Source organism: Meriones unguiculatus, chromosome 8, assembly GCF_030254825.1.
Source record: "Meriones unguiculatus strain TT.TT164.6M chromosome 8, Bangor_MerUng_6.1, whole genome shotgun sequence".
NCBI lineage: Eukaryota > Metazoa > Chordata > Mammalia > Rodentia > Muridae > Meriones > Meriones unguiculatus.
Window position 1 is genome coordinate 85,000,600 of NC_083356.1, and position 25,555 is coordinate 85,026,154.

Genomic DNA, 25,555 nt, shown 5'->3' on the forward strand with positions numbered 1-25,555 from the left:
CTTGCCTTTGTCTCGCTAGTGGGGGAGTGTGGGTAGGGGTGAAGCCAGGGCTCAGCAAATCCTCACACACTAGGAAGGTTTTTCAGAACAGAACTTTTTATTTTGATTGGCTCTTGTGCTTTCAGTCTGTTACAGTTCCCTTCTTCCATATAGGAGGATAAATTATTTGGGCCAAACAATACAATGTGGTTTGGAAACAATTGGCTTTTATGGGCACAATCTTATTCTTTCCATCTCCATTTTTTTAATGTGAATACCAAGCCAAGTTTTTTTTTTCACCCAAAACTATGCAATTTCCCAAAAATTCACGGAAAAGACAGCTTGGGTTGTTTGTGTGTGTGTTCATTTGTGTGTGTGTGTGTGTGTGTGTGTGTGCATGCGTGTGTGTTTCAATTCCTGCTTATGAAGAAAAAGAGCTGGTTGTATAAAACCAGCATATATATTTGGGCACACATGCATGCTCTGTGTTTTGAGCATTCTGCATGACAGACTTAGCCTTCCAGATTAACTCTTCAGATCCTTAAATCCTGGGCAGATCCTCTTATGTCAGGCAGAGTCAGGTACAACTCAGGTAATGAAGGGAGCCACTGTTTGGCCCTTCCATCTTCTCTTTTGTGCTCACATTTGCAAATGAAAGTAATTTTCATCTTGCAAGTACCCTAGAGGGGCTCGTCTGTCCTAACTCTCTTCCATATCCAAGAAGTTTCTTTGTCAGACTCACATTCTCAGATGCCAGATGGTTGATGCCGCCCTACAAGACCATATTTTGAGCAAGGAAGACCAGTTTAGCAGGTAGATGAGGCAACTGTTAAATTTCCAGAATCAGTAGCGGCAAAATGTACGTCTCATCACGAGTTCACTCCAAACGCAAAATGAATGGAATCGGTATGCCTTTCCTTTTACTCTAAGAATTGGACACAGCTGCTCCCTTACAAGTATTATGAGGCAAAAGGAAAGATGCTAACAGTTTTAATTTCTTATGTTTCTCAGATTCTCTTTCTAAAGGGCTAAGTGGTACACAGCTCCACGGCCTGAAAACTTCTCCTATTGCTGCATTAATCAGCGTTGTTTTTCTTCATAGCCTAACACAAGACAGGGAAGCTTTCTAACCAAAGACCTGAAAACTTGAAATGAAGGCAGTCAGTTTGTGCCATTCCCCAGAGTAGTTTCTTTGTCCCTCTGCTTGGTGTGATGACTCTAGCCAGTGTCTAAAATGAGTGGGAGAAAATGTTAAACTTCTAACTTTATATGCGGTGAATGTTTTAAATACTTGTCAGAATTTCAAGTGTTTGTTCTTTTTTCGGGGAATTCAAATGCAGCAGATCACAAGGGTAATGTGATTGCCTGTTTGGATGAGTGCTAGGGGATTGTCAGCACAATAATATCACAAAATAGTGTCAATATCACAAAATAGCAATTCTTGCCAGGCTGAAAATTGGTGAAATAAACCTAGGTATTCCGACCTTTGTCCTCCCTGAACATAGCCCAGGTTAGAAAGCTCCCTGAGGGTACTTAGGCATTATAGACAACTCAGACATTATAATTAAATTAGACTTACAGATCTTATAAGCTCACAGATCCTATAGATGCAACTATTTTTAAAGAAGAACAAGATTTTCATACAAAAATATGAATTATACAATAGTTGCACCGAGTCTTTATTGCTCATGTACACGAGGTTCAGAAGCATAATGACGGTATTCGGCACTTAAGTCATTATGCTGTCATATTACAGTAAAATTATTTCCACTGTATAGCCATTGTTTCTTTCTTATAGTGCACTGATCTGAGCTCAGTTCATCTGTCCTTGTCATGAAAAGGCCTAGTTTGTCATCGTGAATACCTGTTTTTAAAGGACGGTTTGTGTATGTTTGTTGTGATTCAAGGTCATGTTGATTAGACCTTTGTTTCCCTGAGCTGGAAACTGAGATTGAAGGAAGCATTCAGTCTGCCTTGTGGTGTCTTGGCTGCTTATGGGTTACTTCATCCTGTCAACTACTTCATAGTTAACATTTTAATTGAGTACAAGCTGAACATTTCAAAGGGAGTAAGAACATGTTTCTTTTCCCTACCAACACTTCTGACTTATTCTACTTAAGAAAAGCTCTTATTAAAATTAGGGTGGTACTCCATGTTAATTATTTTCCTTTAGAAATATAAACATAGATACTTTAAGTGATCTCTGGTTATTATTTTTTTATGAAAATCAAATCATTTGGGAAACATGGCTGAAACTGGAAATCCTTTGTAAACAAAAGCTTGGCTTTGTTTTTGAGAACTAGTCCCATAGTGTCACAAACCTCTGAGAAATAGTTGATGCCATCTTTATTCAACTACCAAAGGGCATTCCTGGACTCTGCCTTGCTTAGAATAAGTTTCATAACTGTGTATTTTGCTTAAAAAAGTAAGTCTGGAGGATTATGAGACAATTGATCTTACCTGCTATGGTATGAGTTCCTTTCTTAAGTGTGTGTGTGGGGGGGTGTATGCGTGTGTGTGTGATTAAGAAATGTACATATTTCTGAGTTCAGATGAGTGTTGGGTGAAACTGAACTGATTTCATCCTGACGGAATGGCATTCAAGAAAACTCACTAGTCTATAGAACTCATTTTGTAGTCAAGTCAATTAAGTGTAAAAAGCACTAAGAAGTTAAAAGTCAAACCCCAAACTAACCCAAGGAAACATCTTCACTATGTCTGAGTGTGAGCCTCCTCAACTGCTTTACCTGAAACAAAGTTATGATTTGAGGAATACACACTATCTTTTGAGATCCTTCATTCAGCAGCAGATGGAGACAGATACAGAGACCAATAGCCAAATAATAGGCAGAGCTTGGAGGGGTTTGTGGAAGAGTGGGAGGAAGGATTGAGGGGTCCAGAGTGTCAAGGATACCACAAGAACACCTACAGAGTCAACCTACCTGGGCCCATGGGGGCTCACAGACACACTCTTCCTTGTCTTTTCTCCACCTACAGCCTTAACACACGTCATGAACATTAATGTTATTTTGCTGTGGATTCTCATAAATACAAAATACTATTAAACTATTGTTTAATAGTTTAATAGTAGAGACAGTGGAATGAGAACTGTCATCTTGACATAGAAAGTGTTCTGGGGACATAAAGCTCATATTATGAATTGCAAATGCTAGGATCCTTAGAAATATTTAGTTTGCCCATTTGCTCTCTCTCTCTGATGTATTTTGGAGTTAGATATAAATACAGTTGTAGAGGGCGTCCTGGTTGCATTCCTGTTGCTGTGATAAAATACTCTGTATAAAAACAACTTGGGGGAGAAGGGGTTTGTTTGACTTATATTTTCAGGTCACAGTCCCTCATTACCAAAAATGTCAAGTCAGCAGGAACTCGATACAGCTGGTCTCATCCACATCCATTGTCAAAAGCGTATACCTTCTTAGGCTAAGCTCTCTTTCTCATTTTTCTCTTTTTTCTTTTATTTAATTATTTTACAGCCTGATTCCAGCCCACTCCCTCCTCTCAACCCAGTCCCAGTCCCTGACACACCCCTCCTCCTACCCCCTTTCCTTCTTCTCAGAGAAGAGGAGGCCCCCAAGGGGAACCAATCCACTCTGGACCCTCAAGTCACAGCAGGACTAAGCACATCCTCTCCAACTGAAGCCCGACAAGGCAGCCCAGCTAGGGGGAAGGGATCCAGAGGCAGGCAACAGGGTCAGAGACAACCCCTACTCCCATTGTTAGGGGACCCACATGTTGACCAAGCTGCACATCTGCTACATATGTGTAGAGTGTCTAGGTCCAACCCATGATTGCTTGAGTGAGGTAGCACAGACCCCAAAAGACATGCATGATGTATACTCATTTATAAGTGCACATTAGCCATCAATTGCAGAATAACCGTGCTGTAAGCCATAGACCCAAAGAAGACAAGGAGGGTTTAAGGAAGGATGCTTGAATCTCACTTAAAAAAAAAGGAAATAAAATAGACATCTGAAGTAGATGGAGGGAGGAACCTGGGTGGAAGAGGGGGTGGGAGAGGGAGGGTAACAGGGATGAGGATCAGGTGTGAGGAGAGTGGTGGAGGGGAGGACCAGGAGAGAGAATGGAAATCTGTAGTGATGGGCATCTCTCCCAGAAGTCTGTGGGGGTGGCCCTGATGAGACTTCTTAGGAGCAGGGGTAAAGGAGCCTAAAATCACCACCTCCTGAAGCCAGTAGGGCTCCCCATCGAGGAAGGGGAACACCAATCCACCCATAAAACCTTCATCCTAAAATTTTTCTTGCCTACAAGAAATGTAGAGATTAAGATGGAGCAGAGATTGAAGGAATGGTAAACCAATGACTGGTCCAGCTTGAGACCCACCCCATGACAGAGAGCTAACCCCTGACACTATTAATGATATTCTGCTATGCTTGCAGACAGGAGCCTAGCATAACTGTCTTCTGAGATCCTTCATTCAGCCACAGATGGAAACAAATACAGAAACCCACAGCCAAATGATAGGCCGAGCTTGGGGAGTTTTGTGGAAGAGTGGGAGAAAGGATTGAGGGGTCCAGAAGGTCAAGGATACCACAAGAAGACCTACAGAGTCAACCTACCTGGGCCCATGGGGGCTCACAGACACCAAACCCTTTCTCTTTTCCTATACTGTTTTTGACCTAAACCTAGAGAGCCATGTCACCCGCTTTTAGGTTGGCTCTTCCCATATCAAGTAACATAATTTAAAAAATTCCCTATAGACATACCCAAAGGCTAACCTGACCCAGCCAGTCTGTCACTTACACTCTGTCCCCAGATGAGTCTGCATCGTGTCAAGTTGACACATTACAGAGGTGGCATGCTATCGGGGAGCAACATTTGGAAATAAACATACAGAACGCAAGAGCCGAGAGTGGTTGCAGGAAGGGAAAGTGCAGCTTGCATGGCCCGCTGCAGTCACTGGGCACACAACTAGAACTGAAGACAGTTTCCTCTCCCGAGGCTTCTAAGTCTGCCCCTGAGCTGAGTCAGGCTTCCCTCTTCTACAGCAGAACACCCCCATGGTTCCCGGAGCCAGTTCTTTTTATGACATGACACCCAGATACTGTGTGTTATTTTTTCTCATTACTGTGACAAGATGTCTCATAAAAGCAACTTAAGAAAAGAAGGTTTATTTTGGCTCCTGGTTTAAAAAGGCTTACAGTCAATCAAGGCAGCTGGGCATGAAGGCAGGAGCAGGAGACAGCTGGTCACATTGCATCCGTGGTCATAAAGTAGAGAGAGAAACGCTGGCGCTCAGTTTACCTGCTCAGCTTTTGTCCTTTTCATCCAGCCCATGTCTCAGGCCCTTGGGATGATATTTCTCATTCAGGACGAGTCCTCTCTCCTCAGTTAACCACTCCCCACCGCCCCCTGTAAACACCCTCACACACAGGCCAGGAGGTGGCTACTTGTCAATTCCAAGTTCAGTCAAATTGGAAGGAAGGTTAAGGATCACAGCCTGGCTTTAGACTGCCCTGTTGACCAGAACACCACCATCATGTGACACATCATCATGTGACTGTTGGCCATTTGCAGTATAGCTCAACGTTTATGCTGGACATATAAAATACACACCTGACTTTAAATTTTTTTATTCTTTATTAATTACACTTTATTCACTTTGTATTCCCCCTATGGTTCCCTCCCTCCTCCTGTCCCAATCCCTCCCTTCCTCCACCCTCTGCATGCATGCCCCTCCCCAAGTCTACTGATAGGGGAGGTCTTCTTTACCTTCCTTCTGATCCTAGTCAATTAGATCTCATCGGGAGTGGCTGCATTGTCTTCTTGTGTGGACTTTAAATTTTTACAAGGAAAAAAAAAACATGAAATACTTCAATGATTTCAAATTGGCTATACAGGGAAATACAACAAATTAAAGAAAATATGATATTCAATTCCAACTGCTTTTTAAAAATTTTTTAATGTAGCTATTAAGACATCATTTTTAATATAATTTTTTATTTAATTACTTATGTGGTTCACAGCATATTTCCCATGGACATTGTTATTCTGGGGTTCTGTGACCTCTGCCACAAACTGAGCTGTTTCTCTGAGAATTAGTTTCTGTCTCTCTCTTTCTTTCTCCTTTAACCCATTAATGATACAGAAAATTCCACTTATATTCATCATAATTTTTGACCTTATAATCATTAGTCATCAAAAAAACTATATGATTTTCATCTCAATCTCCTATTCAACTTCCTGTCAATCAACCCATCTGAATAATTTTTATTTATTTATTTATTTTATTTTTTTATCAGTTACATTTTTTTTATCAGTTACATTTTATTAACTCTGTATCCCAGCCGTGTCCCGATCCCTCATTCCCTCCCAGTCCCTCCCTCCCTCCCTCATCTCCACCGTGCCCCTTTCCAAGTCCACTGATGGGGGGGAACCTCCTTTCCATTCATCTGATCCTGTTTTATCAGGTATCTTCAGGACTGGCTGCAAAGCCCTCCTCTGTGGCCTAACAGGACTGCTCCTCCCTTCGGGGGTGGGGAGACCAAAGAGCCAGTCATTCAGTTCCTGTTAGAAATAGTCCCTGTTCCCCTCACTTTGGGAAACCAATTGGTTACTGAGCTACCACAGGCTACATCTGAGTGGAGGTTCTAGGTTATATCCATACATGGTCCTTGGTTGAATGTCAGTCTCAGAAAAGACCCTGTGCCCAGATATATTTGGTCCTTGTGGAGCTCCTATCCTTTCCCCATCAGACTAACTCCCCTTCTTTCTTATGATTCCCTGTACTCTGCCAAAGGTTTGGTCATGAGTCTTTGCTTTGAAAACATTGCTAGTTAGAGTCTTTCACCATCTGAATAATTTTAATATATCTTTGTAGGTATAGGTACCCTTTGACTATTTAATAGGATTTTTGAGAATTAACTTCTGTTATTCTGTCAGTAAGATAAAAGATAAAGTGATTTTGTGTTTATATCTGTGAATATGCAAATAAGGAATGGGTGCCACAACCACTTCTAGAAGCTCCAGGTTTGAAGGAAAGGTTTTGAGTGGTGCAGTTTGCTTTTTCTCAGACAGATTGTGGACATAAACTCACACCGTCACCCACCAATAATTATTAATCATCATGTCATCCTTTATGAACGGCGAAGCCTGTTTTCTTAGAAGATAATTATCTCTCTAAATGTTAAAATATTTTAAAAGGAATAAAGTTTTATTTTTCTTAAAAAAAAATGGGATTTAGAATATTCCCCAATCCGTTCAGTGTTGATTCTCCACTCATTTGTGGTAGTAAAATAAGAATTCCTAAAAATTATAGTGTCTGTGTGGAGCACCTTCTTAGTCTGCCCAAGGCCTTGATTTGGATCCCTAGCAGGTCAGAAAATAACAAACAAAATGGATAAAATTGTCTCTGGTGAAACTAAAATTCTGGCTTTGGGAAAAGATATAGTAGTAAGTACAATACATATAAACTAAATGTTGTTTAATGCTTAAAAAAATAAAAGAAGCGGGGAAATTGTGTGCTGCCAGTGTTCCTGAAACTCATAGTAAAGAGTGAGCCTATGATGCTACTTTGGTGGGGACTGGATGGATTGAGAACCCTTGCTCTGTGAGTGTCTAATGAAGGATGATGCAGTTACAGTGGGCAGCAGGCACTGACTCTGGAGGCAGGATGTGCTCAGGAAAGAGAAGGAGATCAATGTACTTAGAGTCAGAAGTTCTGACAGCACAACCAGCCAATTCCATCTAAGGGTATGGAAATAACATTTAAGTCTACTCTCCTTTTACTCTACTGGTCAGAACTGATAAAGACTGAAGGTGGAGAATATGCTTCCACTTCCGGCAGCTGCAAAGCAAACGGTTCTTCTCCCCATGAACCTATCCCATCATTCTCCAGACCACCTACAATCCTGCTCCTAAGAAAGGCAGAGCACCCCAGAGCGCATACACGTCTGCCATTCCTCAATACTTAAGGATAATTTTTAAGGCCGCACTCAACCATTTATTTTTATATTTTAAAGATTTGTCTTATTTTGTTCCATATGAATGCTTGTATGCATACACACATGTAGGTATGCATGCAAAGGCTAGAAGATGGCGTTGGATCCTTGGCGGCTGTAGTTGCAGGTGATTGTGAGCCGAGTGACTGGCATGCTGGAAACAAAACTTTAGTACTGCAGAGGAATTTTAGTCCAGCAACATGGTGGCTCCAGCTGGAATACAGACATGCTCTTAGCACACACCTTTAATCCCTCTAGCTTGAATACAAACACACCCTTAGTACACACCTTTCATCCCAAACAATGAAGGTAAAGTTAGCTCGTAGAAAGAAACAGCAAGGCTTGAAAGTGATGTTTAATTGGGTGGCAGATATCAAGCGACAAATCAGAGAAAGATTTGATGGAATAGGATATGCCCAATTGAGAACGGAGAGGAAAGAGAGGTGATTTAAGAGAGAGCAGCAGCACAGAGAACGAGGGAGGCAATTTTACAGGGTGGTTTTACAGAAACACAGAAGAGAGAACAAGCTAGCCCCAGGTGAAGGCGGAATGATCCGGAGAATGGGAAGGAGCCAGATTACATCAGATTGCTAGTGTTAGTTTGAGGCCGAGCAGAGCAATTCAGTCAGGGGCTGAGAGAAACCAATTTGAATCAGTCAGCTTGGAGAGATGGTTGAGCCAGAACAGCTGAGTTGAATCAGCGAGCCAGAGCTCAGAAAGAGCTAGAAAGGGTGAGCTTGTTCAGCAGTAAGTCTCAGAGGCTGAAAACATTCTAGGCCTAGATTAGATAGTATGGAGACTAAAAGCTTCCAGGACTAGATCTAGGTTAGCAGACAGATGACAATTACATCTGGCAAATAAAAGATACTTTTACATAGTCCTCTACCTCAGCAGTCCTCTCCCTTGACCTCCAAGAGAAACTTCTCTAACCCCTATTTTCTTTTTAATGTATGTTTGATATATAATGTAAACATGAATGTGAACGTGAACATACACATATATGTATGGAAATATGTACATGCGTGCCTGTGTTCATGTGTCTGTGTGTTCACATGTATGTTATTGCGGGCGCACTCGTACTACAGTGCTAACGTAGAGCCTAGAGGACACCCTAAGCTGTCAGTCTTCCGACTTTGTTTGAGGCAGGGTCTCTTTTGTTCACTAGTGCTTATTCCCAACTAGCTGTCTCCTAAGGGTCTAGAAATTCTTTTTGTGGTTAGAAATGTTTTTGTGCCCTGAGACAACTACAGGGCATGAAAGTTGCTTTAATATTATGGCAACACCTTGGATCACTACATAAGATCAAGGGGCTGCCACACTTATCAGAGGAGATAGCCTGTCGTTTCTGACTATGTAGACACAAGATTTACTGTAAAGTGTAAAAATCGTATGTATTTTAATATCGTTGTTTGCAGAAGTAACAATACCCGTAGTAATGTATACCATCTATCACCTTGTGTACTCACTTCACCAACACTCTAGTTCTCTACCAAAGCTGCAATAAGTTCTCCTTTGTCATTGGAAGATTTGGGTACACAATGTCTGGACGGTGTGCTGTGTTTCAAAAACAATTCCCAGAGCTCTTTGTACACTAGAGATACTGACTTTTTCTAACAGTTGCTAGTGATACGCTTAATTTGATTTCTATGTACTGATCCTGAGCTTCCTAAATTGTCCATGTCCTCTTTTGGTTTAGACACTTTGGTATGATGATGCTTAGCGATCAGCCCCTGAAATGCAAGAATTAGTCCCATGTAAGTCTTATGGTATAGCCTCTGTGGCAAACTGTATGTTAATAATGAGGAGGAGGAGGACAGAAGAAAGAGGGTTAAGGCATTGTTCTCACATATACCATACAAAGTAATGTCATCATGGGTAGAAGCATATTAGCTCACTGCTACAAAGCATCAAGATCCCTTTCTCCTCATTATGCTGATGAAGAAATTGGAATCCAGGTATACTGAGCCATGAACTGCCCTAGTAGCAGAACTGGAGTTCAAAGCCAGATCTCAACACAGTGAGATGTGTGCTTTCCTCTACAAATCAGGCCCAGATACGGGTCAGTTATTAAAGTTTTATTTTTTTTCAGTAACTGAGAACTATGTTCTAGGCTTGATGGGAGTGTAGGGAGTAAGATTAAATTTTAAACTGCAGCATGGCAAAACCCTGTCTCCACCTTCAGTCTCAACTGCAACAGTATTCTCGTCCAATGGCAATTTATTTTCCTCTAGCCTGGCAAGACTGGCAAAAGAAATAATTCTGCCAAACTGCCAGGTGACCTAGAACAATCCTCAGCTGACCTCACAATACAGCAATTAACTCCAATATTTCCTTGCAAGGGCCACCCACGGTGCCTGGACCTGCCCCCCTTCTTTTCTTGGAGCTGTCATGTGTCCCAGCACTGGTTTGTATTATTGGGAGTGCTTTCCACACAGGTGGCTTTTTATTTTTTCATCTGTGCCATAGAGTGCAAACAACTAAACTGGTTCTCTGTTGGCTAATTTGGAGAGGTATTTCCTGGTGGGTATTTCTTACTCCTACACAAAACTGAGGTGTGAGTAAGACCCTGCCAGCATATATCTCTTGCAGTCCTGCTTCTACTTAGAGCATTTGGAGGATTAAGGGCTAACAGTAACAGTAGTTCTTATAATTACCCAAGTCTCAGCCTGTCTTCCTCACCATTCATAATGGCTGCTTTTGGGATCAAGGCTGATGACTACATCTGCTGTGATATTTAAAGTAGATCTTTAAGTCAAAATGTGAATGTGGTGCAGCCTCATTTTGAATTTGCTTAATGCTTTCAGTCATATTTTAGAAATAAGTCAAAATACTTTCTTTCTAAGTGCATTTTTTTCTTTGGTTTTAAACCTATGTGTATTTTAAAGGTTAAATCCGTACATTTCCAACTCCTCCAGTCTTTAGGCATCCCTGTGTTATTTTACATAAGAGGTACTTAATGTCTCAAGAAGCTTGTGAATGCCTTAAAATCCAAAGGCAACCCCCTCCCCAAGACCATAAGTTTCACTTTGTCATGAGTGAACAAGCTTATAATGGACCAATATCGCAGACTGTTCAAGTCCAAAAGCTGGAATTTCAGAGGGGTTGGGACTTGGCGCAGCACACTTTCCCATCCATAGTTCAATTCTCTCTGTCCCCTCCCAGCTTAGGCAGAAACACATGGAGAGGATATCCAGCACAGACTGCAGTGACATAGGCATCTGGAGGGGTGTCCTGGCATTCGGCAACACAGCTCTCTGTCCCCCAGGGAAAGACAGGGCTGAAAACCCCAAATAATAAGAATAATCTATTGCAGATTTCAGGTTACCAAAAGTTGGAGAAAAGAATCACAGCCAAACACTTAGCATTGTTGCATGTCAAAGGAAGGCTACTGTAATTTCCCCCCTTGGGCATGTATTTTTTTATATTATTTTGCATAATTATGCATATAAATTTAAATATATTTCCCTGTTATATTCAAAACTCTCCAATAGAATAAAACAATCGATGGCAATTACTGCATTTGGACTTAAATCCTAGTCACTGGAAGCATTGGGCCAGCAGTGGGCGCCTCAAGCAGCCGAAAAGGCTCCTTAGAACATTCTTCTGGATTTTAAGAACAATTTTTCTAATAAAGACAATCTGGGATTAAAGAGGCAGAAGAAGGCGCTGACAAAGAAGCCAGAAATGATGGTTAAGGAGTTCGGATTCCAGCATTGCTCCATTTCTTCCTTTGTTGCCTTGGGCAAATGACTTCACAATGGAGCATCTTCCCTCCTCTCAAAAACTGGCGACACTTACACTTGGTTCTCCTGAGTTTTTTCCAGATTTAATATTTCATGTTTCTGAGACATCAACCTGAGCTGTAACCCCCAAAATAGGATTTTTCTGATGTTTTTAAAAAATGAAAGAAAAACAGAGAGATCGAGAGAAACACACACAGTGTGTGTGTGTGTGTGTGTGTGTGTGTGTGAAAGAGAAAGAGCGAGAGAGTTTGGAAATTTTATTACAGTTGACTCATTTTGGAAAAGGAATAGACTATTTGGTATAACACTTTGTTTGGGAATCTGAAAGAGGAGTAAGAAAGCAGAAAGCAGTTTGGCTTACGATAGGCCTGGTGATCCAGGCCCGCATACAGGACCCTGAGGGGTTTCACAATAGCCAACCAGCAACCTACACCCGGACCACAGCAGGCGACAAAATGACAGGAGCCTTTCTGGGCTTTTTCTTAGGTTTTTGAATTCTCCCTTAGAAATGTATGTTATGAATTATGATTACTGCGCTACAGCCAAGTATTCACCGGGCTCCAACTAGATCTTTGTTTAGCGAGCATAAGCTCCCTGCCAGCTGCAAACTGCAGCTGTCTGTCAGCATTTGTAAGGACAAACCATGCCGCTATCCCTGATCACTTAGCCGTAGACTACACACTGTGTCCTCAGATATGCTCGGCGCGCCCTGCGCATTTTCAATACACTTCCTGTGGGGGTGGGCAGCAGTGCTTTTGCACGCACATTTTGGAGCAAATAGCTTGATGCTTATGTCAAAATAATTCTTCAAATAATAGACGGTTCTGTCCCCAAAACACTAACTTTCTGAGAGACTGTGTCTGGCCTGACATTTTCCCACCCCTGATATCACCAAGCAGACAAGAGAGTTTGCTACGCTCACAACCATTGCGCAGGCCACAGCAAGGCTTGCTGGCCAAGAGTGGAAGCCCAGGCCAGGCGCTGGTCTCAGTGCTGGGGAATGTGGGGGTGAGAAGGCCACCTGGAAGAGTAGAGGAGGCAAAGCAGAGCAGCCGCTGCCCTACAGCCTGCTCTGGAGCTGAAGGCAAGACATAAAGAATCCTTATCTCAGCCCAAATCCCATCCAGAATGTGCGACTGAGCCCGGAAGTCTGTGGCTTTCCAAGAAGGGGTTTTAAAGGATGATGATTTTAGACAAGAATTTGTCGGCCTTCTAGGGGTATGTGTCTTTTCTATAATCTCTGGACACATTTGGCTGGGAGAAAGCTGGCAGCAGCAGACCAGATAATTAAAGTGTTTGCAGGGTTACTGAAAGTCTACGTTGTTTTCATCGTCAGAGTAAGTCAAACAGGGATGGCGATTTTGAGAACCCTCTGAGAATTACCCTAGAAACTTAGGACTGGCAGGCTTGGTTTTCCCCAGGCACTACTTACCTGGCAAAATTGATATTGAAAGGTCTCTGGGTTAGAGTCAGTCCTTGTATACTTCAGGAAGACACCGTGTCATCAGACCCTGCTGTGGGCCATTTGGGGATTTTTGTTTAACAGTTATATTCTCTAGCAAAAAAAAGATGGCATTATTTTCATTCACAGGGGTATTGTGAGAAGTGCATTTTTTTGCTATACAACAGTACTGTTTCCACAAGAAATGTACCCTCCCGGGAGAAGAGGCACAATGCAAATTCAAATTCAGGCAAAACTGTACAATATGTAGCACATGCCCAAAGTTGGCCTAACTCGCTCAGTGAAGAAAATAAACTACAGTTTGAGAAAAGACACATTCCTCTTTCTCTCTCTCCTTTTCTCCCTCCCTCCCTCCCTCCCTAGCCCTGTGCGTGTGAGTGTGTGTGTGAGCCGAAGCACACGCGCACTTGAGTGTTTAGGGTTATGTGTGTTTATCGGCAGGGGAAGCACTGACCCCAAACATAAACACTTTCTTTCCCACAAGTTTAACATATACACAGTGCTTGGGATAGTTTCTTTCGGTAGGAGAAACCATGAGAGCCACAGGGCAGTAAATAATAGCAAAGCACTGTTAGGCTATGATTGTTCCCTATACACGAGGATTGTAAAATGAAAACAAAGGCTGCAAGGAATCAATATTTTCAGAACGAATAGCAACTTGCAGTGCATGAGTATTTGGATTGCTAAGTGCCTTCACTCCTCTGTGCTGTGTCTGCTGCCTCGCTCGTTGTGAAACCCTTTTGCTGGATGTGCCACATACGATGAGCTTGGGTGTGATGATAAACACAGAGGAAGGCTGCAATAATGTATTTTGGTTAGAAAGAAGCACTTGAAAGAAATTGGTTTTGCTATACACATGATGTGAGCCAATCAATAGTGGTTTAGTCTGACAAGCACTGTCAATATCCACTGTCACAGTTCGGAAAGTCTTTAACAGATAGCATGTCAAAACCCAATCGTTTTAACACATGCTCAAAGTCTGGAAATACAGACTACCTGGCAGATATTAATCACAGGTAACTCTGGGAATTGTGAACAAGATTTTTCTTTGGTTGAGAGGTAAAGAGAAGTTCATTTTCAGTGTATACAAACAAACACTTATGTACATATGTATACGTGTTCATATATATAAATAAATGTGTGCATAAATATGCTGCAGCCAAGAGTGAGCTCTAATGATACCAGACACACGGGAAATGCTCAGGAAAGGTTGAAAATGTTAGACGCTGGGTGGCTGGATGAGGAGGGGGACTTTTACACCTGGTCTGCTCTGTGCTGATCCTGTGTACAGTGCTGGCTGTGTAAGACAAGCCTTATATATCTGCATATACCCAAACCCTAAGAGTAACAACCGTTGCTAGCATAGACCGAATGCTGAGCATACACTTGTCATTCTGCTGTTTGCGTTGCCTGTATCAGGGCATTTCCCTTGCATAGCAGACTTTGTTATGGATATTGTTTGCATCATTTAACAAATAAAGATGTAGAGTCACACACAAAAAAAAAATTCTTGCATCAAATAAAGTGCCATGGCAAGTGACCAGTTGAATTATTATAGTATTCAAAAGAGAGGGAAAAATGAAAGGGTGTAACTAGTTGTTGTTAATTTAATTAAGAACACCAACAATTGGGAGGATCATATCAGGAGTTCTCATGTGCTTTCCCGTTAAGTACTATTACTGACGTTGAATACTCATCCTACAAAACAACCATGGCTGGACATATAGAAAAGTGAGCTGTCCTGTCAAGAGTTAGAAAAGAATGGAGAGCTTGTAGAGGTCGATATTGGTTAGGTGTGTAAATAGGTCAGTCTTTGGAAAACCACGTATGACATCTGGAGTAGAGCTGAGAAATTGAGATATAGCTACATTTGTTTTAAGGGAGTCCCAATCTCTATCTACATCTCCCCCTTGAGACCCAGCCTGCCAGTCCACACTGGCTGGCTACATACAGCCCCCTGGAGGATGGTGAATGATTGTCCTATGGGTGTGAAGCCTGGCTGCTTCCATTGCCGGAGTGATCACACCACCACATGCCGCCTTCCGTGGTTAAGGCTGGTAGTCCCAAGATCATTCATTCATTTGCTGTCCCAGGATTTATTCATCTCACCAAAGGCTTCTCACACTTCTTTGTCATGCCTCAGCTAACACACACCTCTAAGCTCCAGTGTCTCTAGCCTGGAAAGTGGAAGATTCAAAATGTTATATTGAAACTACTGAAGATAGCCAAGGGGGACACTGACGTGTGTGTGTGTGTGTGTGTGTGTGTGTGTTTAGATAGATACTGAATAACACACCAGAAAATGAAAAGGCGGGACGCTGGTTTATAATTCAGACATTCCTACATTTTGGCTCTGTTGCTCATGTGTTACGGGATGTAACTCTCAGAACCTCAGATTCTTCACATGAAGTACAGACAGTTAACAGACTAGGGCCTACCACAGTGAGAAGTTATCATGGTTAAATAAGGCACACATTGCTGAGGAGGTTCCTTGGCATATGAAAAGAACTCCAAAACCACTGGTTATTGTTAGTAACAAATATATTAGGATAACCAGAATAGATAAGCAAATTGAAATTACAACTGTTTTAAATGACTCAATACTGCATCTACATCTATAGCTAGACCTGTCTCTACGTCTGTACCTACATCTACATCAATATCTACATTTATAGTTTCACACCCATCTGTATCTACACCCACATCCATATCACATCCACATCTGTGCTTCTCTACCACGTGTTAGAAGTTTTTCTTGTATTCTCTTTCTGGTGTGCTTTGTGTATTTGTTAATACGTGTGTGGACAGGCGTGTGGAGTTAGAGGCCAATCTCTACCTTGTATTTTTAAGGCAGCGTCTCTCACTTAACCTCATGCTCTGCAGTTGGCTTAGACCACATGATGAGTGATCATCAAGGATTCACCTCTCTCCCCTGACGCCCACTATTATTGACATAACTACCAGGTCTAGCTTCACAGGTGGTACTAGAGATCCAAACTCAGGTCCTAATGTTTGCATGGTTAGCCCCATACCTGTTTTTTGTTTGTTTGTTTGTTTTTGTTTTTTGACGCATGTCTGTTAATTTTCAAGAGTGTGGGAGCTAGTGTGTGCTTACAGGATATTCTCCTGGCGCTCACTTTGCATATGTACTCTGAGAGACTTAAATACCTCCTGATGCAGCAGTGGGTACTCTAAGGTTTGGGTCAGATTGGCCTTGAAGTAAACAATAGCTTTCGTTAGCAATTTTATTTTATTTTGCAAAGCTGCTTACATTTTCACAAGAGTCTAGATGAAAATTTTCTGGAAGTCATCACTGCTGTTAGTTATGGTGCCTACACCTTCGTAGGCCAGAGTGTGCTCTCTATAGAGACTGATGTTCGTGTTCTGTCAGGATCTTTTTCTTTAATTTGGCTCTAAATGTTTTCTGTCATGGAGAGAGTACACAGTCCTGCTTTTAATATACCGCCTTTGCTCATAGAAAACAGGTTTCTACTTCACAGTGTTCTCTCTCTCTCTCTCTCTCTCTCTCAATTGAAATTTGAAAACCAGCTACTGCTTTAGCTCAGGAGCCACATACTTTATTAGCAAATTTATCAAAGTTGTGAGTGGCTCTCAGAACAGTTTACTGGCACTGTGTCAGGTCATGGGGAGTCAAGATAAAATATCTAGTCGATAGAAGAATGTTTTAATGAGCTGACCACATAGCTCACCCTTTTGCTGATCCTATTTTAGGGAACAACCAAGTTGTGTTTCTCTACATATCCAATAGATGAATGCTATTAAGGTATATTTTCTCTTCTTTCTTTTTGTTCTTCCGGAAATGAAGTATAGATTCAACCAGTGGTGCAAAGATCTTTTAAAACTGTAGGTCATAAAAAGAAATTTGATAAATATGTCATGAAAGGAAGGTTGAATATTGCAACACAGTAGTTCACAGACAATGAATGTATTTGAAGTAGAAGACACATATTACTGGAAAAAGTACCCATGGAATTTACATATGGCTGAATTATACTAGTCCCCAACTCTTTCATAACACTAAGATTATAAAATAGGTTCAGACTTGCCTATTTAGCCAGAAAATTTATTCTAAAAGTAAACAATTTCACTATATGAATCTCAGTTCTCCATTAAAGGATAGTGAATATATGATGTATGCAAACCCTTCCATTATGAATCAAATTGCCTTGCCTTGTATTTTTACAATATCTAAGTGGGAATTAAGCAGTTAAAACAACATACTAATGTTAAAACTCCCTGCATTAACTCTTCTAATTGTTTCCAGATTTAATCATTATTGGGACTTTGAACGAATCACTTAAAATTTTAATAACTTAGTTTCTCAGACTGTATATTGGGGGGGTTGAAATTATGGCTTCTATTTATATTGAGCATGTGGAAGAAAGAGAAATTAAATGACCAACAGTATATAAAGCCTAACCTTCCTCTTTGTCCACTTTAGTCTAGGGAGTGTCACATAAAAACCTGCATGTTCTAAAACTGCGTGCTGGAGAGGGCAAATCAGTGTCCAATCCAATCCCATCATTATTAGCCCAAGTGTGTATGTCCTGGGAAGAAACACAGGCTGAACACAAACTTATTTAACTTTCTTTCTCTTCTCCATCAATTCTGGGTAAGGTACTCTTAAGAAGTTTAGGAAAGTATCAGTACTGAATAATCCTAAATACAAGAGGTTGTGTTGGAAACCCTGAGTTGGGACCACACGCCACATCCTGCAGCCCTTGGGATGGCTTGGGAGGTACCTCACAGCCTCTGAGGATAAAGGGCTCGGCTCGGCCTTACTTTAGCATTTCTTTCTGGATCTCTCACTGTGGACACCACACGGTGCCAGACTGAGTGCACTTGCCATTCCTGCCAGCTTTAGCCTGTTGTTGTCCTGAATGGAAACGGAAGTGCAAGGAGACTCCTGGCTGTTAACGGGACTCTCTAGCCACACCTGAAGCTGATTTACACAAAACTTCATTAGTAAAATGAGAGAAAGTAGCTTTGAAAGCTGCTCAAAACTGTATTTCTAAAGTATAACAACCCTTCTCTCTTTTAGTGACATTTCTGAAGCCTTAACTCTCCTAGAGTTTCCAAATATAAAAAAATAACAATGAAAACATGTAATTGTGACATGGGAATACTGCGAGAACAGCAGTTTGGCAGGAAAAGGAAATATTTCAAAATAAGTCCCAAGCAAGCAAAGTTCTGGCAGATACACGATCCTGGATTATATTATCCAAACTGTTAGATTCTGGAAGATTTGGGGTTTTCTTTTGTGGTTCCCATACACTTAATAGAACGGCGGTGGATGACCATCACCCACACTGTGTGGCCCTTCCCTCCATTATTACTGTGAGGAAAAAAAAATACACAAGAGGTACCAGTGAACTCCCGAATGGCTGGCCTGAGTATGAGACTAGTGTTGAGTTAATGCCTACTGTCACACATAATGCTATTAGGTGAAGATCATTTGAGAAAGCCTACTCTCCCAACACCTTCCAAAACCCAGGATCCTATCTGCCTTAGCACCAATTAAGTTTCTCAACTGGCTGCGAATCGTGTTTAAAGGTAGCACTCTTTGCCTCTCTGTTCTCAGACTTAAATTTCATACTTTTTTTTTAAGACTCTTGGTTTTTGAAAGAATATTCTATTTAAGCTTGAAAGAAAATATCACCATCAGCGGAAAATAGGAGGAAAACATAAAAGAAATGCATGCTAGTTCCAGAAACCCCAGAAAGCAAGTACAACCAAGCTCACTTACATGAAGGTGACAATACATAGAATTAAGAGAAATTCCTGTTCCCCTCTGTAAATCAGATTAACTGCTTTAGAATTCAAACCATATCTCTTTCAGCTCTTTTCATTTTCAAATAAAATGTTTAAATGGGAATGGAAAAAAAAAAAACTGCTCATTGGCTTAACATAAATCTTCAAACTGCAGGAAGTTTCACCCTCAAAAAGTAGTTAAATCTCTGAGGAAAAAGAAAAAGGCTGAATTCTATTTTTCATAAATGATGGATTATTGTACCACACTGTGTATTTTCCAGTAAAGTGTCCTTTTATTTGCAGTGTGTGATTACAAGTTTCTAAAAGTATGTGTGGGGTCACTGGGTGCCATGGGAAAATGAAAGGAACACTGTTCTGTGGAATCAGTAGTGAGATCAGAAGCGAGCTCTCCTGATTATCACAGGCGTGTGTTTAAACTTTCCGTGCCTTAATTGCTTATGTTGTATTTACTTAAAATGAACAATTTGGCAAGTTCTTCTCCCTTGACAACAGAAAAGCATAAACTGTTTTATAAGTTTGGCTGTTAAAATCAGATTTGTAAGCCACAATATTCAAAGGCTTTTACTGCTGTTTGCAGGGCCCTGTGAAGGACCTGTCTTCATAGCTCGGCGTTTCTTACATTTTTATTTTGTATTTATGGCACTTTCTTTCAAGTTATTTGGTTAATAAAAAGTATGCCATGTATTATAGTCTTCTACTGAGTTTAACATCTTCATAACTCCCCTTAGAACAAAATAAGCAAAGCAATGATGGCAAAGGCCTTGCAATCTGACTTGCTGCCATAGGATGATTATTTATGGCTTCAGGAAATGGAAGCTGACACTCAGGAAGGTCATAATTAGAGGCACCTTTGGAGAGTTTGCCTCTGTGAAAAACTGTGTGATCTTACCCATGATGCTGTTGGGATGTACAAGAAGGAAAGAAGATAAAGCATTTAGAAACATATTTCCATTTCCCTTACAATCCAATACACCTTACAGACACTTCTCACATGTGGAACCAGATGGTAGTATTGAAAACAATATAATATACATATATATCTCCCTAATTAAGAATACTATCTCTGGAATACCTAGGGGGTTCCGAAAGGATATAACTCACTACATAATTGTTTTCATAATGTAGCATTTGTAGAGTGTGTGTGTGTGTGTGTGTGTGTGTGTGTGTGTGGTGGTAATTTGCAAGGTACTTTCTAATCACATCATGTTTACGAGTTCTGAAATGTCAAGAAAAAAAAGAACCTTTCCTAGTCCCACATTTTTGACATCCTGTCATGGGAATTGCAGGATTTTGAGGTGAAACAAGAAATGGAAAACAGCATCTTTGATAACATGAAAAAAAATCTTAAGTCAGTCATTCCATACAATTACCAAAGTGGATTTGAGAATAAAATCTCCTCAAGGCATGTGCCTTTGAAGGACACCAAGTGTTCATTACTTTAGTCTCCTACACTGGATCCCAGATCTGGAAAATTAATACAGTAGTAAGTTTCCCTACTTATATATACCTCTGAGGTTCACTGCAGTGCCTACGCCAAAATGAAAGTGTTCTCTCAGAATGCGATGAGGCTTCTACTACCAAGAAAAGAGAATTTAAGTGTGTCGTATATATATCCCAACTGGTTTAGGCACTAGTTCTCAAACAGGGACCATTTTCCTTCCCTCCAAGGCATATTTGAACACGTCTAGAGGTAGTTTTATTGGCATGCCTGAGAAAGGCATGTAAGTTAATATTAAAAAAAAAAAAAGAAGAGGAACAAAATTATTTAGGCAGGAAAAGCATTCAAAGCAACGTCTTATGTAGAACTAGCATATCATCAGCATTAATTGAAATTAACAGAGCTAAAGTATTTTTCCAATTTAGACTCTTTTACTTTGGCTCCAGTTTTGCTTTTAGATACAGGAAGTGGAGTTATGGAGAGGAAGGTTCCTATGTTAAATATAAGGGAATTGAAATAGTAATGAATTGTAGCTGGGCCTGTTCTCTTTGCACATTGGATAATGCTTCTGGAGAGACAAATTGTACTCCTCTGCCCTACCTAGAGAGAGAGAAGAGTCCTGGTAGTCTTCCAGATAGTCATTCTGTTAACTTCTGTCCCCCATTTGTTCTTACACAAACTAATAGTCATAAACAGAAAAAAAAAATCGTCTGACTTTGTTTTTAATCCGCAGTGTTCCGGCTGCATCACAGTGCTTCTGACTCAAGTGACAAAAACCGCGTAAAGAGCAGACTGAAGAAGTTTATCTCCCGAAGACCTTCTCTGAAAACTCTGCAAGAAAAAGGGCTCATTAAAGGTACCAGTTTTACTTTAGTATAGTTTTTACAGGTTGCTCTGTAATGGACGAAAATACAGTTGTCCAGAAAAATGACCCTTGAGTAAATAAAGTTGGTAGTGTGAGATTATAGAGAAAAGAAATTCCCAGAGTAGGCCTCAAAAGACCTGGCCTCCACACCAGGCACAGAGAAGTAAAGTCTTGAGGTAAAGTAAAGCCTGTGAGAATGACAGCATGTCCCCTGTGGGCCTGTACTGTTCATGTTTGTTGTTCAGCCTACTTTCTATCAGTAACCCCTTCACTGTTAAATGTTTCCTGGTTTAAATAATGGTGTCTAGTCACTGAAACCAGAGGCTTAGAGAATGCTAGGAAGGAAGTCAGAAACCCCTAGAGGATGAGAGTTCAGCATGAAGTTAAATAAGAAGAAAAAAAAATAATCGTAAACTTTGCTAGGAGTGGGACTGGAAAGACAGTTCCAAGTGTTGCAATCATCAGAATCCAGGCTTTGTGTCTGCCAGTTAATCTTATTGACATTGTGGAAGTTGTGATTCCCTGAACCTCGGATTGGCCATGTGTTGAGTGGGAATAATCATACACCCCTGAAGAGAGTATTTAGCACACTGTCAAATCATCTTCATTGCATTACCTTTAGCCAGTTCTACCTTTGAGTCCATCCTATAGATGATCCAATTTTGGAAAGATTAAGGTGCAAGTTATCTGCCTACTCAAGAGTAATGAAAATACATCAGCATCTCAAACGATGACTGCTTTACCTAAAGTTTAATTTTTTTTTTGTGACTGACTGCAGAAAAAAAATCAAAAAACAAACAAACAAACAAACAAAAACAAATGGCATCTTAATTCAATGGCAGGATCTGGCTTCAATCACGTGAACAAATTAGCCTTGCCAGCGCCCTCTAGAATGTTCATAGGACAGAGCCTGGGAGCCAGGGCTAACGCAGTTAATACTGACTGATGCTGGCCTGCTTTCCTGTCTAGAGCTCCACTGAGTTTTCACCATAGCTCACCGATGAGTCAGTATTCATTAGCACAGCTATGGAAAATCTATGTGTAATTCTGATTTGATAAGCTTCCATTGTTGTCTTCAGCAGAATCTTTTTGCCAAATACAGATCAAGTTATGCAAATGTAGTCACTTCCTGGCTTGTTTCAATTTTATCTATGAACTTTTCTTAAGACTTTCTCTGAGAATTTTTTTTCATCTGGATAAATGGCATTAAACCAATTTTTAAAAGTATCTGGCTAGTCAAATTCAGCACTTCAGCACAATTTCTTATCAGAGTTAAGACGGAGTTGGGAGGGGAAGTAAAATCAAAACTGTTAATCAGTTGAGAAAAATTACATAAAGTAAAAGATGAATAGTTAAACCGTTAATTTCACCAGCACAAAAACTCTTTTAAAGGGAAGAATGTATAGAGACCGGAGATGATCTCTATAAATGAATCTGTGGTGCATTTAAAAGGAGTGTTTGTGTCATGTCCTCTAAACTGTTCTTCCAAATGTGGACAGCAGACCCATGGCTTCAGTTAGGTAAGCTATGCTTCCTCCTTTGTGCTTCTCCACACTCGGGGTTGATTTGTCAGAAACCTGGCCATTTCCCACTGCTTTCTTTCTTGTGTACTTGTTTCCATAGGTGAAAGGGAGTGAGCTCTGAATTTAGCCAACCCTCACCAAACACCACTGTGAGGACAGAAAGGCCAGTGCCTTATAGACTGTGGCACTCAGCATGGTAGCCACAAAACACACACAGTTCCAAGCCTTTTATGCAAAACCTATGGTTTTGAGCCATGGAGACCTGGCCAAGATGTGACTGCACAGGCTAAAACCTAGATTTGGAAAGCCACGATGGGGCTGCACTTTACAACTTTAAATATTTGGAGATAGCTATTGAGAAAAACACAGTAATACCAAATATGATAAAAGGACAAGCCACTAGTTAACCTCTAAAATTGCTCAAACATATTCACATGGCCTAGGAGGGAAGGGGCCCTTTTCAGAGATATGAGTTTATTACAGTGACCTTCTCACTGGACACACAACTGTAATCAGGTTAATATGTAGACTGTGAACACGAAGGTGCATTTTAGAGTAGTAGATGTATTTGTACGTAACTATAACTCATTTGTGGAGTTGAATAGCTCTTCAGTTTCATCCAAGCTTCTCTACTGTAATCTTTCAATTAATATCATTGATATCCATGAATAGGAAATGCTTGCATTTGCAGCTTTTAGAAAAGGTAACAATTGTTTGGTATTTGGGCTTTGTTGTTTCATTTAGGAACAAATAGCATTTTCTGGTATTTTAATAATAGGACTGTGTGCTTACAAAATAGTTTTATTCGTCCTACTATGGATAGAACCTAAATGAAATTAATACCACACTACTTCTGTTTTAATTGTTAGCATGTGTATCTATTTAAAGATTTAAGGATAGTAGAGGAAACGCAGAATGTGTCACTAAGCAGTGTTTCTCCATTCCCACTTTGCTCTTACTTGCAGGTCTTCCGGAGGTGGGTTCCATATCTGTCATTGTTGTGTGCGTGCAGACTAGTTTACCAGCATCTTTCGTATCTTTAGCAGTTACTAGTCTCTCAATATCTTTTGTACTTTTAATGTTGTGGTATCTTCATCCTTCTTAAAGTTCTTAAACAGTGCCATGGCGGATGGGTTCCACAGCAGATAATGTTCTTCCTTCCCAATGTTACATTTCATCAGTTAAAATTAATCTCATTTTATTGTCACTTTTTTTATGCAGATTCCCCCAAAAGAGTTCTTTTTGGTTTTGTCTTACTGTCTTGGTTTTTATGTCTTCAAATGCTTTCTCACCTGTCTCTCTCTCTTCTACTCTACACCTACTTCTGCTTTTTTTTCTCCTAAGTATCCTCTAATTTCATAAAGGATCTTCAGCTTGGAATGGTTTTTCCCAGTCTCCTCACCTCCTAAACCTCTAGGTGTTATGGATTGTATTTGCTTCCCTTTAAACCTTTTGATTACCCTTCCTGACTATAATCCTTTTTGTTACTCCTAAGCAGAAATCATTGATGTAGAATGCCTGAGACCTTGATCATCCAGAGACACCTTCAGTATATCTACACTCACTTGTGTTTGTTTCTGTGTTTCGAAAGAAGCCCTCAGGCTTCCACTAAGACAACTAGGGCAAGGTTTGTGTTACCTGGGATCAAATCCAAATCCAAAGCCTTGTTCACCCTATACAAGCTTTATTATTAACTTCTGTCCCCCAGCTAATGCCCACATACTGTCTCAGTCATTCAACTGAGTATTAAATTCCAATGCCTCAATAAGACATAATTTCATACTCCCCTTTTATACCTGTTTGTATTTTATGCAGTAATATCTGCTTTTTTCTCTCTCAATTTGAAATTGTTTGGGATTTTGTGTTAAGTTTTGTAAACAAGATAACATGTGTAGTTGACAACACTTGTTAATTTATTCTGCTTAGCACCTAACCTGAAGGATAATGATTCTCTTCGATTCTAAAATGTTCTCTTTGTTTGTGTGGTGACACGTTTCTCCCAGGTGAATCCTGTTCCTCTTTTGATTTCTTTATTGTTTCACTATCTGATCACCAGAATGAATTGTTTTCCCAATCTTAATTTTTCTCTTATCCTGAAAGAATCCTCGGTTTTATCCAGCAGTCTATAAGTCTGGCAATCCTTCTTTCTCTGTTTTGTTTTTCCTCTGTTATTTCTTGATATCTCATTCTCTCCCACATCATGAGAGCAAACTTTCCTGCTCTGCTGTTGTAGTCACAGCACCAATATTCAGCATGTTCTTCTTCACTGAGTTAGAAGTAGACACATGTCTACATGTCTATGTTTTTTCCCTTTAACTTATATCAAGATAAAAATTAGAATTTCTGGTTGCTCCAGAGTTTTGATTTTTTTTTATTTTAAAATATTATTTTTCATTTTTGGAGTCATCCATTTTATTTAGTGTCCTTTACTTCATTGTATTTCTATAAAATCAATTCTTTTTGCTCAAATTGTCTGACCAATTCTTAGGAAGGCAAGAATACTGAACGCACTGGTTTCAAGAAAAGCAGGCTGAGAACTGGACTTATCCTTTCAGTTCTCCTTGGGTTGTACTCTTTATTTATAAGTTGACATGTGCTTGTTTCTTTCCCAGCTATATTCACGTGCATCATGTCAGCCAACTACAGGGGCATTTAAGTCATTACCCTAAACAAGCACAACTAATTGGTTACGGTTTTGGTCAAAAAAGAAAATGTCTTTGAAAAGTCATAGTCCTTTTGTAACATATGCCATTTATGAGAAATACATAAATAT

The 25,555-nt window shown here is 40.3% G+C and overlaps 1 protein-coding gene across 6 annotated transcripts in view; it reads left to right on the forward strand.

Moving 5' to 3' along the window:
* Arhgap15 (Rho GTPase activating protein 15) overlaps window positions 1–25,555 on the forward strand; it is a 601,987-nt gene that overhangs the window by 326,546 nt on the left and 249,886 nt on the right. For all 6 annotated transcript variants that reach the window (XM_060390096.1, XM_060390097.1, XM_060390098.1 and 3 more), the window contains one exon: window positions 21,128–21,250. In XM_060390096.1, the coding sequence (XP_060246079.1) occupies window positions 21,128–21,250 (123 nt within the window). The remainder of the gene's footprint in view (window positions 1–21,127; window positions 21,251–25,555) is intronic.